This window comes from Schistocerca serialis, chromosome 2, assembly GCF_023864345.2.
Source record: "Schistocerca serialis cubense isolate TAMUIC-IGC-003099 chromosome 2, iqSchSeri2.2, whole genome shotgun sequence".
Classification (NCBI taxonomy): Eukaryota; Metazoa; Arthropoda; class Insecta; order Orthoptera; family Acrididae; genus Schistocerca; species Schistocerca serialis.
Window position 1 is genome coordinate 1,133,128,851 of NC_064639.1, and position 14,680 is coordinate 1,133,143,530.

General features: G+C 44.8%; 1 protein-coding gene across 1 annotated transcript in view; it reads right to left on the reverse strand.

The window, feature by feature from the left end:
* Positions 1–4,198: 4,198 nt before the first annotated feature.
* The window catches only part of LOC126458597 (leukocyte elastase inhibitor-like), a 48,830-nt gene continuing 38,348 nt past the window's right edge, over positions 4,199–14,680 (reverse strand). Inside the window, exons 4-5 of the mRNA XM_050095750.1 lie at positions 10,023–10,300; positions 4,199–5,494 (exon numbers count right to left, since the gene is read on the reverse strand). Coding sequence (XP_049951707.1) covers positions 5,257–5,494; positions 10,023–10,300 — 516 coding nt within the window. The 3' untranslated portion in view covers positions 4,199–5,256. The remainder of the gene's footprint in view (positions 5,495–10,022; positions 10,301–14,680) is intronic.

Here is a 14,680-nt window from a genome sequence, read left to right on the forward strand (position 1 = left end):
ATTTCACTGTCCTATATACCTACTTATGTGGCTGCCTTTATGTATGATGGGTATTTGAAATGCAGGAGCAGCGACGTCTGGGTCAACAGCGACCCGCATGCGGCTGCTGTTAGATCGCAAGAACAATGGTTCACCGTTAACGTGTGGGCGGAAACACTTCCGGAACTGCTGGACAATCTACCGCTTACTGTGCACAGAGGCCTCTTGTTTCAACATGGTGAGTCCCCAGCACACTACAGTGCCCATGTGCGGTAACAGCTACTTGTCCGTTTTGGGGAGAAATTATGGGACTACGAGAACCTATTGCGTCACAAAGCGTTCTTCTGACTCGACTGCCCCTTGATTGCTTTATTTGCGGACATATCAAGAGTACTGTTTGTTACTAGATCTAAGCTGATCCCCGAATCACTGATTCATTCCACCAAATCTGACAGTATCCTCGCATGCTCTCCGGAGTTGCACGAGAAGGTGTACAAGTATGTATTGACGCATTGGGCATATTTAACTGTTCGTGCAAATTACTGACAGAACATTCCAAACATAATACTCTGATCTACGATCCCTCAAAACTTCTCGCAGAGTTTCTGGAAGATACTGTATACTTGGCAGTGAAGTTTGCTCAAATCAATTACACTGAAGCGCCAGAGGAACTGGTATACGCACACGTATTCAGATGCAGAGATAGGCAAAAAGGCAGAAAACGGCGCTTCGGTCAGCAACGCCTATATAACACAGTGTCTGGTGCAGTTGTTAGATCAGTTACTGCTGCTACAGTGGCGGTGAGTCGTAGCGCCGTATAACGATCCTGCCCTGGAGGCGGTTAAGTGGGAGATGTGTCTCAGAGCTGGATAGTGGCAGATGGTGACGCGAGACTGGATGCACACGTAGTTTATGTATCAGCCGATAGAGGACAGTATTGGATAGGAGACTGATTTAGTTTCGATTGTGCCCACTACAGTGCACTAAAGTAATAGAATGTCTTTCATAAATTGTTCTAGTATTTTCATAAAGTGTTATGTCTTTTGTGTATGTAAAATGTTATAAATGTGTTTTAGCAGTATGAATGATGCGTGAGAGTGGTTTAAGGATAATATGATGATAATTGTTTAAAGAGTTATGTAGTAGAATTTAGTTTGGGAACAGTTCGAAGTAGTATGGATATGGACAAAGGAGATTTTGGTAGAATAGATTTGTGAAGTAAGTTTATGGTAAAGGGAAAGTTAATTCAGGTATAAATAACAATAGTAAATAACTTCATGCATAAACAAAAACCTCAGCATATTAGACAATTACGACAGTAAAGTGTAGTCGTTAGGTTTACTATTTTGCGATTGGTTATTGATGGAAAGCACGGACTGACGCGGGAGAATGTTGTTTTGCTATTGGCTGTTGAGTAAACTGACCAATGGTACAGCAGTATTTTTCGCACGCCTTTCTCTGCTGGTAGAGAAGACATAGTGTGGTGTCACCGCCAGACACCACACTTGCTAGGTGGTAGCCTTTAAATCGGCCGCGGTCCGTTAGTATACGTCGGACCCGCGTGTCGCCACTGTGATTGCAGCCGCCACACGGCAGGTCTAGAGAGACGTCCTAGCACTCGCCCCAGTTGTACAGTCGACTTTGCTAGGAAAGGTTCACTGACAAATACGCTCATTTGCCGAGACGATAGTTAGCATAGCCTTCAGCTACGTCATTTGCTGCGACCTAGCAAGGCGCCATTACCAGTTATATTGAGCTTATTATTAATGTACCGTCAAGGGCGATGCACACCAATTGTGGATTAACGGTAAGTATTACATCAACTATGTACTTTATTTGCTACTAAAAATTCCCTTAACTGTTCCAGACCTCACGCCAGCCTGCGTGAGCTTAAACGCGTGTATTTCGGCCTCATCTAGCAACACGGTGTTGGCTCTTCTGCCAACACTTCACATAGTATTCTAGGGAAGTGTCGGAGCCTTGCTATGAAACAGTTCGGACGTGTGTAGTAGTAGTTCCGATGGAAACGATAAGTTGCCCGATCTAGCAGTGTTTAATACATCAAAAGTGTGGTAAAGTGACGGCATAATTATTCCGATGGGCGTGTAGAAATTTCGGAATTTTTAAGTCAATTTTGTGACGAGAAAAGACTTGTATTCCTGAGTGGCGTATTGAGCAGGTCGCTGGCTAAAAACTGTGACTGCATTTGGTACCGACATACTTAATATTTGGCCAGCATTCTCAATCAAAAACGATGAGTATTTTTGTAGCTATTACTTTTTCGGGAAATGCAACACCATAAACTTGCTAACGTGAGTGACTGTTAAAACTAGCACGGGCTTGGCAGTGATACTTGTTCACCTAAGTTTCAGAATATGCTAATTGAAGACAAAATTTCCAAACTTTTATTTGTGTGAAAACTCTCTCTCGAAACGTAGATTAGTGACTTTAATTGAGCCTGGTTCACGTCGAAGTACAGTAGGTTTCACTCGGCTTTCCTACTGATTATCTGCTGAGACAATGTTCACAGGTAGGTGCAGGTCCGTCGTAAAGGGACGGAAAGAACCCCGCCGCCGTAGGAGGTTATCAAGATTTAAGCGAGTTCGAACCTAGTGTTCTAGTGAGCACACGAGCTATCGGACTGCTTCTCCGAGTTAGCGATGAAGTGGGAATTTTCCAGGACGACCATTTCACGAGTGTACCGTGAGTACCAGGAATCCGATAAAACAAATCTCCGACATCGCTGTGGCCAGAAGAAGACCCTGTAAGAACGGGACCAACGACGACTGAAGAGAATCGTTCAACGTGACAAAAGAGTAACACTTCCGCAAATTGTTGCAGATTTCAATACTGGACGATCAACAAGTTTCAACGTGCGAACCATTCAACGAAATCTAGTCGATATGGACTTTCGGAGCGGAAGGCAAAGTCGTCCTTACACAGCAGATATTCAGGCATGAATTTCACTTGTTGACACTCCTGCCGCAATCAAGAACCGCACTACCTCTCTCTGTTCTCTTTCCCGGCCTCCATAGTGAAGTCTGACGCACATGCGACTATCTCACGGCGAACATGTCCAACAGGCAAGGATTTGACTGCACGACACAAAGCTTTACGCTTCACTTCGGCCCGTCAACATTGATATAGGACTGTTGATGACTGGATAAATGTTGCCTGGTCGGATTAGTCTCGCTTCAAATTGTAACAAGCGGATGGACGTCTACGGATATGGAGAGCACCTCATGACTCCAAGGACTCTGCAGATCAGCAAGAGACTGGATGCTCTAACTGTGTGGGGCTTACGCAATTGGAGTGATATGGGACCTCTGATATGTCTAGATACGACTGGCAGATCACACGTATGTAAGCATCCTGTCTGATCACGTCCATCCATTCGTGTTCATTGTGCATTCCGACGGACTTGGGCAATTGCAGAACGACAATGCGACACCCCACACGTCCTGAAAAGCTACAGAGCGGCTCCAGGGACGTTCTTCTGAGTTCAAACACTTCCGCTGGCCACCAAACTCCCCAGACACGTTCATTAGTTAGATGCCTTGCTACGTGCTGTTCAGAAGAGATCTCCATCCCCTCGTACTCTTACCAATTTATGGGTTGTCCTGCAGGATTCATGGTGTAAATTCCCTTTAGCACTACATCAGACATTAGTCTGAGTTCATGCCACGTCGTGTTGCGGCACTTCTGCGTGCTTACGTGGACTCTACACAATATTTGGTAGGTGGACCAGTTTTTTTGGCTCTTCAGTGTACATCAGATGTAACTGTTCATGCCAGGCTGAAATAATCTCTCTCTCTCTCTCTCTCTCTCTCTCTCTCTCTCTCTCTCTCTCTCTCTCTGTCTGTGTGTGTGTGTGTGTGTGTGTGTGTGTGTGTGTGTGTGTGTGTGTGTGTGTGTGTGTGAAATGCGATACTACACGATAGCGATCTCAACCATTTGGAAATGTTGAAGTGCTTTGCGTCGTCTTGTTATGCACGTTCAGTCTCTATTTTGTGTCGAATTTGGAGGCGGCGGCCTTGTGCGCTTTTTCAAACACTTCCATACTTTAGAATCGTTTTATTTTGTTGACTGGTGTCTGGATGTTCTTTCTGCTGTCTGAATGGTTATTATTCTCAGTGCAGTAGGGTATTTTATTAATATAATTATGTATTCTCCAATGAAAATAAGAATTTATCATGAAGTTTTATTGTGAGTCAATAAATATTTGGAAGTGTCAGTATTTATTTACACTCCATTAAAATTATTCATACATTAAATCTTTGGCTTCGCAGTACCAAAAGCACTGCTCACAACGACTTTGCAAATAAGCGATAATACAGTGACAGAGTAAAACTTGTTGCTGGCGACAGAAAATGCCGAAAGTATGCAGCAGGAATGTGGGTCGGTGCTTTGATAACTCAATCGATAAGATTAATGCAGACTACAGGGATGGATGCGCTCCTGTATGATTGCCACTCCAGCATAAATTTTTATCTAATGGTAACATTACAGGTACCTTCCACTGCAGAGCGTAAGTATTTTTTTTTTTTTAAATTAATACTCTATTCAGCTTCCGATGATAATGAGGGAACACGTGAAGTGGTTGCTTTCTGATAATGGACAGGTGGAAAATGGGAGAGTTCCATCACTTCAAATTGGAAAAAAAAAAATGCGTAACGTAAAGGTATGTGTGAGCTACACTCAAGTACTGTCACTACCGTGGCAAGAGCCATGTTTTGTACTGGAGATTAAGAGTGACAGTTCAGCTGTCAAAGGATTGTTCAAATAGAAGATTTTTGTGAGGAGTGATAAAGTGTAGCACTCCCCGGTCAATTGTTTTTCTCGCTGTTCTTATTAGCAGAAGTAGTCATAGGATGTGACATCTGGGATAAGGGGTGGGGATGAGTGACATGCTTGTAAGGCGGAAAGAATGGTTAGATTACTAGTAAAATAGTAGTTGGATTCAGGTTTTTGTTCACCGATGCAATTAGGAACTTTAACACTATAGAGATTTATATCGTCAAGTTATTCGCCTTATTTCGCAGCTAGACAGTATAATTGAGAGTTAGCTATCTGCAGCCAAATTACGGCGGACAGCTCCTGAGATAAGTGCAGAGATCTGACAGGACGGAGGCCTCGCACCATTCACGTACATGTTGCTAGGTGAAGGCCGCGTGTCAACAGAGGGGCGGCCGCGGAGAAAGCGGCTGGGGAACTGAGTGACCCGCCCGCGGCCAGGTTATCGCTCCTAGATCTGTCTGTGTGAGGCGCGCCGCTGCCTCAGAGGGTGCCGGAGAGGGGGTAGCGGGGGGTGGGCCGCACGACGCTGCCCCAGAAGAGCGGCACGCCGGAGCGGCGGTGCTGCAGCACGAAGAGGAAGGGCCGGTCCACGACGAACTTGTAGCTGCTGCCGGAGCGCGACGCCGTCGCCACCGTCGCGGCCGCCGCCTCCGTGCCGGACTCGGTGATGTCCATCACCACGCGGTGCACCACGTCGCTCACGTACAGAGGGACGGTCCTGCAAGAAGGTTACACAGTGAAGGAGGAGGCAGCCACATTACCGTAACGCGGCACAAGCAGGTCAGAGGAGTCGAGGCGAGAGGGAGTATGAGAAGGGTCAAGCGAGGGGAAAGACGAGGAGGAGCGTTGAAAGCGGTAGGCAGAGAAGAGAAAGCAAACAAGTGACAGGCAGAATGAGATTTTCACTCTGCAGCGGAGTGTGCGCTGATATGAAATGCCGGTCGGGGTGGCCGAGTGGTTATAGGCGCTAGTCAGGAACCGCGCGACCGCTACGGTCGTAGGTTCGAATCTTGCCTCGGGCATGGATGTGTGTGATGTCCATAGGTTAGTTAGATTTAAGTAGTTCTAAGTCGTAGGGGACTGATGACCTCAGAAGGCAAGTGCCATAGTGCTCAGAGCCATTTGAACCATTTGATATGAAACTTCCTCGCAGATTAAAACTGTGTGCCGGACCGAGACTCGAACTCGGGACTTTTGCCTTTCTGGAAACAATCCCCAGGCTGTGGCAAAGCCATGTATTCGCAATATCCTTTCTTTCGGGAGCGCTAGTTCTGCAAGGTTCGCAGGAGAACTTCTGTAAAGTTTGGAAGGTAGGAGACGAGGTACTGGCAGAAGTAAAGCTGTGAGGACGGGGCGTGAGTCCTGCCTGGGTAGCTCAGTTGCTACAGCGCTTGCCCGCGAAAGGCAGAGGTCCCGAGTTAGAGTCTCGGTCCAGCACACAGTTTTAATCTGCAAGGAAGTTTCAAGTGACAGGCAAGTGGAAGATAAGTCTCTCTAGATAACTGTGTGCAGAAACACATGATCATTCTCAGTGCTCAGCGAGTCCAGCCCCTTTGTTCTGAAGGTGCACCGACTCAGCCTTTTGTCGATTACCGAGCCATGCTTCGAATGTCTAATCCAGCCTGGCGGCCCTACTGTGTAATGATCAGTCGCTCTGCTGGTCAGTTCTGTAGGTGAGGCCACAGAGCATTGGAGTTACCGCAACCGAGCCAGAGTGCAATTCTGTAAGCTGTTCGGTAGCGGGTCGGTACCGAGGTGGGCCCGTGCCGTGGCGGCGTCTCTCCGCACGCCAGCCAATCTAAGATAATTTACCACAACTCTGGGCATGCTCAGCCAACGACTGGGTACCCAAATGGTGCACCACAGTGCGCACGGGCCCCTACAACCGAAGTAGCCAGCCGACGACCACCAGACACACTATTTTCCCAAAAATATGTTTACACTGAGTAGTATTGGTCATAAGATAAAACTGGAACTGGTGGAAGAAAATGAAAAGGTTTATTACCTTGATACGACACTGATATAGCTCCACGTACTGCCGTTCTGTGTCTGTTGTTTACAAATTCTACGTATATTTGAAACATCTACATCTACATGGATACTCTGCAAATAACATTTATGTGCCTGGCAGAGGGTTCATCGAACCACCTTCACAATTCTCTATTATTCCGATCTCGTATAGCGCGCAGAAAGAACGAACACCTATTCTTTCCGTACGAGCTCTAATTTCCCTTAATTTATCGTGGTGATCGTTCCCCCCTATGAAGGTCGGTGTCAACAAAATTTAACGATTTCCAGCCCAAATCCAGTATCATTTCTCTGAACCTCTCTCTCATATTTCGCGATAATACAAAACGTGCTACCCTTCTTTGAACTTTTTCGATGTACTCCGTGAGTACTGTGTGGTAAGGATCCCCCACCACACAGCAGTATTCTAACAGATGACGGACAATCGTAGTGTAGGCAGTCTCCTTAGTAGGTCTGTTACATTTTCTAAGTGTCCTGCCAATAAAACGCAGTCTTTGGTCAGCTTTCCCCACAACATTTTCTGTGTGTTCCTTCCAATTTAAGTTGTTCGTAATTGTAATACCTAGGTATTTAGTTGAATTTACGGTTTTTCGATTAGTTAGATTTATCGTGTAAACGGATTTTAACGCGTTCTTTGTAGCACTCGATTGGATGACATCACACTTTTCGTTATTTAAGGTCAACTGCCACTTTTCGCACCATTCAGATAATTTTTTCTAAATCTTTTTGCAGTTTGTTTTGCTCTTCTGATGACTTTATTAATCGATAAACGACAGCATCATCTGCAAACAACCGAGGACGGCTGCTCAGATTGTCTCCCAAATCATTTATATAGATAAGGAACAGCAAAGGGCCTATAACAATACCTTGGGGAACGCCAGAAATCACTTCTGCTTTACTCAACGTCTTTCCGTCTGCTACTACGAACTGTGACCTCTCCGACAGGAAATCACAAATCCAGTCACATAACAGCGATGATTCAGAAAAGATCGTCCTTGTGAAACACAACTAGCTCTTTACTCTCAGGAAATAAGACAGCTATCGACAGGGGGCTGTCAAACTGATCCCAGATTTCTATGTTCGCGGAAGTCTTTTGATGCCGTTTTTGAGAAACAGCTTACAAGGAAATTGCGTGCCTACGGAGTATTGTCTGGACTCGAAGGGAAAAAAACACAAAGTCTCGGGTTATGCGAGTAGATTCACGATTTCCTCTCAGTAAGATCACAGTTCGTAGTAACTGGCGGAAAGACATCTAGGAAAACTAAGTGATATCCAGCGTTCCCCAAGAAAGTGCACCTGACGGACACACACTACTTAGGAGACAATTTGAGCCGCCCTCAGATTGTCTGCAGGTATCATTTACCGTTTTCTAAGGACATCACATGATCGAAAGACCACTGACAGGGTATTTCTGCGTGGTATTGGACCCTTAACAGTCGCACCTCGTTTTTTATTGTTGCGAGAAAGAGCGAGAGACGCGAGTTGGGTGGGAACCATTAAAGCAAACGCATTTTTCGTCGCAACAGGATGTTTTCACGAAATTTCTCCTCCGCATGTGGAAATATTCTGCTGACTAACCTACCTACAGACAAATGATCACCGCAATAAAGTAAGAGTGTCGTCAGAGCTCTCATGGAAATATTTAAATTTCACAAGTCGCCACATGGTCGTGGATTGAAACAGTGATCCAAGAAGTGTATAATGAATTCTTTTTATTTCCGCCAATGATTACAAAACTTTTGGTCCTTAGAGTACCGGTTTCGGCCAGTGACAGGATTAGATAGCCGTTTTGTAACGTGTCTTAATGTAATAAAGCTATAGCGGCATCGCCACAATACACACACAAAATCAGCTTCTTATCGTCGCATATGTGGTGTAAACTAGGTTACAGTTCGAGCTGTTACTCTTAACAGTAGGCACATTATGACTACCTGAACTGTGACCTGCTTCACACCATATTTTAAATCCATGCGACGATAATAAGCTGATTTTGTGTGTATTTGGTGACGATGCCACTACGGGTTTATTCTATTAGTACAACGTATAAAACAGACCTGAAGATGGTCATTGTTGACCGATACCTGTAGTCTGGGGACCAAACGTTTTGTGATCATTGGCGGAAATAAAAGCAATATTGAAGTGTTCTTTTATCCTGTACTCTGTTCGAAAGTGGTAAGGTAGGGAAGTAGTGTTAAAGTGGATCGATGAACCTTCTGGCAGGAATATAAGTGCGAACTGCGGAGTAATCGTGTAGATGTAGACTAGTCCAGTTTTAGTGACAGTGTTTGGAAATTCTAAAAGTGTTATAGCAAAGGTCTCCTACATTCATCATGCAGAGGAACATCTGGTAATAAATATACTTGCAACCAGTCTGTATGATCAGCAAGTCTTTCTATTTATCTCTCAATACAATTGATGTGCTCGAATTAACCTATTCAGCGCATTCAGGTATTTTATCAACACTTGATTACAGGACACATTAAGAGCTTGAACTGTCTTTAAAAGATCCCGTAGATTTATGAGGACGCACAATTCCCAAGTGCACTGTCAAAATTACAGCTTTTCAAGTCCGAGCAAGAGCTTACAATAATATTTACGAGAGAACCAACGAAAGATATGGACCACGCCCTTAACAATTATGACTATATACAAAGACACGAAATTTTTACGAAGTACAATGTGTGTATAGTATTTGGGTTCACAGGAAGTGAGAGGTTGGCAGAAAATGAGCCGAGCCATATTTGTCCTCTTCATTTGATAATTGATCAATGAGAGAGATTCGATACAGGATAGAAGGGAATGCAGATGGTGGTTAAATCTTCTAGGGTGTTAGGCTGAATCGTGTTCAATTTCTTCTTCCATATTCGGCTTTTCGACCTATCTGCACTGATCTTCTGGTGCTACGGGTTAGCTCAACATTGTTCAGTGTTTAGATAACCGAAGGCTCTAGAATAATCTGAAAAAGGCCCAGTAGAGTGTTCCGAACGTTGAGTATGCAAGACAAAATTGAAAGGGGCATGGCGCACCGTAACACCTTTGAAGATTTTTACTTCCTATCTTAATAACCACGAAAGACAGCAGACTTAATAGTGGAGGTAATGAACAGGTAGTATACAACAGATTGTGGCAGTTTGGTGTTGGACGTATACAGAGATGGTTTGATATTTTGTACACAGAAATAAGCAATGCAAACAGTTGGAAAATGGGTCTTTGCTCACCTATTGGGGCTGAGGATGCCAGACAGATCGGCTTTGGAAGCGTCGAACATGTCCGTGACTCCGGCGGCGACAAGGGCGTCGTTGAGGTTGAAGGAAGCTTCGAGTTTCATGCGAGGGACGTAGAAGGGCAGTTCGCTCCAGTCTGCCGAGTCCAGCAGCTGGATCAGCGCTGCTGGAGACAGCTGTTGCTCCAGCCGCGAGAGGCCGGACACACCCGGCTTGTCGGGGAGCACCAGGAACAGCGCGAAGTCCTCGTCCTTGTACGGCAGACCCAGCACCTGCGGGACAAAGGTCACGGTCACGAGGGACTGCGCTCGCCGTGACGCAGCCGCACGCGCAGGTACGCTCGTCCGAGGCCACCTGGAGCTAACTTCAGACGAGCTGCTCACAGTGGTCACACAGACACAAAAAAAGCTTGTAGTCATCAGGCATTGTAAGGGGGGTGAAGCAGAGAAGGCGTAACTATAACATTTCCTGAAAATGTATTTACAACATTTCTTAAGCTAGTTCTCAATGAGTGGTTTAACCCTTTCGTGGGCAAAATTGAGCAGTTTTTTTAATGAATGGAGAGCAGATAGTAGTTAACAGATAGGCATATTTATCATACAGAATATTAAATTTGCTCCAACTGTGAAAGTGAGGTCACACAACAAGGTGGGAAGTATTCTTCCCACTGCCCTTCCTTGGAGTTAAATGATAAAAACAACTTTTTCAATATATGTCATATTTGATAAATTTACTTCTCTTATTACAATGATTGTTCAAATTACTTGCCATGAAATTTTCTGTAACATGGGTCTATGCAAAGTGGTATTTGACAACATGTACAAACACAGCGAGTGCTCTTTTCCGCAGCTTTGGTACTAAAATGACGGCACGTCCAGTAGGTTTCTCCTAAAATGGGTTGATGCTCCCCTACAGACACATGACGAAAATCTTCAGGTACTTTACCCCTTTTTGCCAGAAAGACAGGTTTTTGTCCACGCCTTGTTTGGGACGAGAAGCCAGCGATCAATTGTCTGGCTAGATGGATCCTGTATGTGAGCTGATCATGCTGTCCACTTTCTCTTTTACTTATTTTCCACAGCATAAAACTGTTCAGCAACGTCCACCAGGAAATAAAATATTCTGTGCCACCATTTTACAGAGCATATGCGAATAGCATACCTTTCTCGTAATTGATCAAGCTAAACGACACCACCCATTATTTTGTTGTATTCTGCCACAAATTCAGGACAAGAAATCTCTGTACTAGTACCATCCTTGTTTTTCCTTTTCACTTTGGCTGTTTCTCATGGGTCATGAATTGAGGACAGGGAAGTGACTGGACGGTTATCCATCCATTTTACTGCAGAAATGGCTCCCTTTGTTTCAAACTGGAATTCTCCTCGTTCCAATTTTACGTTTTCCTTCATAAATTTGGGTAAATCACAAAATGTCACGCAAACAGCACTGATAGGCTCCTCCTATACAGAGCAACACTCAGCTATACAATGCCTCTGCGCGAAGGTACAGCAAAAACGGCGGGAACTTCCGATTGGAAGTAGTACCCTATACTGTTCACTAGGTGGTAGCACCGTACAGAGGTGGCAACTGAATCCCACGGGAGAGCGAGTTCATTGTAGTGGGAAGCATGTTTCCCACGGCTCACGAAAGGGTTAAGAGCACTTTTCAGTTAGTTCACAGTAAGTCTGCGAAGCACTGTTCACGTAGGACAGTCAATCTGTTAATTACGCCTATATTACAACGGAAATATCAGCTTATCCACTCCTGTTGAGAAACAGCTATGAAGAAAACTGAACAGAAACGCATGTCAAAACATTTTTCACTCTGACTTCGACGACAGTATACCAAAACTACGATTATCATTCCGCGATATTTAGACGATTCACGTAGTTTCTGGAGGCTAATTTCAAATCGCTCTCTGCTAACGTAAACTCGCTACTTACGCACTCCATGTTGCAGTAAGAAAACTAGCTAAAGAAAACTTTGTTTTCAAAATATGGGAGTTTTTTATAAATTGAGGCTGACATACCAGGAAATACAAAACGGTAAATTAAAGATCCATAATGGCCGTCTTAAGGTATTGAAGCTCTATCATCCATCAAGAGACTGGATTTGATATCTGGTTCTTTCATCATGAAAATACTCCAGCACAACGGTCGCAAAGTGTACTGACTAAGTACCTGCAGTAATGAGATCAGATCAGCGTCAGAAGTAACATCAGGGTAGGAGACCACGGAGTAACCTAGGTTAAAGAATTCTGCTACCATTGAAGCAAAATAACATCTGACGACGCACGAAGTGACGGGGACATAAAAATCAGACCATCACTGGCAGACAAGGCGCTCCTGGCAAAAGTAAGTCTAACCTTAATCTAATCGATCTTAATTTGAGAAAGAAATTTTTAAGAATGCCCGTTTAGAGCCAACATTTAATTGAGGACGTAGGTTGCAAGTGCTACTTTAAGATGAAGAGATGGGTAGAAGGGAAGAATTCTTGTCGGGTCGCCTCGAACCAGGTAAAAGACTGATGACAAATATATTGAAAACAACTCGAATGACTTCGGTTAGTCTAAGTAGTTCTGTAGGCAACAGTCTAAGCGATTTTGAACACAGTTCAAATTAAAAATTAAACTGAGACATGCATGACGTCACGCTCAATAACATTTTCTTTTTCAACAGGTCAAATACAACTCTTGAACTGAGATTACTCACCGCGTGGTTACTACGTGTTCCTTACACGGGAAAAGTAGCAGGGTTCAAGCACTGAGAGAACTTGCCAGAAATTACACTTGTCTGAGTAAGATGAGAGAGCGCATTTACCCCAAAGCAGTTGACGCGGCGGAAAGGCACCTACAACCTCTTCCAGTGATGATGCCAAAGCGTGGCGCTGTCTGACGTGGAACCCTAGCTTGGTGGCTCTTCAGACAAAGATGTCGACATAAGCGGAAAATAAAGCCACACCTCAACTTCATGTGAGTAGTGGGGAGGGTTCATGATGTCAACCTGGCACCAAATTCCAGCACGATTCCTCCTAGTGCCACCGTCGACCAGTCGCACAATGGGAAGGTCGCCAGGCTACTCCTTAGCCACATTTCAGTCCTCTCGACGCCTCTGCGGTAGACGTCAGAAACGCCACAAGCTCCGTAGAAATCACAGTGTGATTATGGGTGGCTGAGAAAACACCCAACTTTCAGAATCGCCACGACAAGCCCTCATGAGATTACGTAAAGAGCGTCAACTAAACCAACCGTTTCATTGGGGCGTTTATTCTCTCACATTTCGCGGCCGAAAACATTTGTCACCGCGATGAGCAACAAGACTTTGGTTGGTTGGCTGGTTTATAAGATGGGGGAGGGACCAAACTGCTTCGGTCATCGGTCCCTCGTTCCGATTAAAATAATTCCACAAGGTTGGGAGTAAAATAATCAAGAACTAAAAAAAGAATGACAGAAGGGCAACAAACATTAAAATGGACAAAATCCGACAAGTAAACCACAGAGAGACGCAAGAAACATGAAGAGATCAAAACAAGAGAGCAGATTACCATGGCTGGCTGACCATGTGTTGTGGGGTGGGTGACCTCGCCCAACAGCTGGAGAGTGAGCGGAAGTGTAGATGCACATCGACGATGGATGCGAGAGGTCTCAGTGCATGATGGACTCTATGCACCATGTAAAGCGCCCTTCCCAAAGATTTTGAAAAACCGGAGTTCATACCTTACAGGGGACCGTCACATGAAGGCTGAAACGTGAGCGACTCCTTTTAGTCGCCCCTCACGACAGGCAGGAATACCTCAGGCCTATTCTAACCCCCAGACCCGCAGGGGGAAACGAGACTGTTGACAGCCTTTGACACTGCTGACACCTCTTGACCCTTATAAACCTTCGCTAAGGCAATTGTAGGGCCCCAAACACATTGAGCGTGATAACATCGGTTTGGAATGCAGCATGACAACAATTTTTGGTTTCATGTACACTTTAGATACATTAGGGATCGTTGAAAACTATTCGACGAAATTCGAACGTGATACAGAGCAGCAAAGTGTACTAGTGCATTTTCAGCCCACTTGTTTCACATCCTGCTGTGACGTGATCACCGACGATACCATATTAACACATGCGTGAATAAAACGACAAGGGTCCCTGTAAGAAACCCAGTGCGGCAAAAGCCTCGGTGGCACCCACAAACCTCTACTGAGAATTTTAAAAAGTATGCCTTTACACAGACTACCTGTGAAGCAGTCCTAGGCACCCTCATGTTGGAATAGGGGTGTCAAGGGGTTGCCAGCTTGCAGGTGCCAAAGTCTACTTCTCAGGTTGTCTCCGTGAAGGTTTATTTCTAAAACACACAGTGAAGACTTGTAGGCGCCACAGAGGGTTGTGCCTTAGTGGCTGTCTTAGGGGCCCCTTTGTCGTTTTATTTACAGATGTGTCATGTTGCACACTCAATGATTACGCCACGGGAGGCTGTGGAGATGCGGGCTGAAATTCATGAACAACGTTTGCTGCTTCGTATCAAGTTCGAACTTCGTCAAATGGTATTGGACGATCCCTAGTATTTCGGACCTGTAAATGAAAGCAAAAATTGCAGTCTAACTGCACTCCAAATGGGTGCGATTACATTCAATGGGGATGCAGCCGTACAATGTCTTTA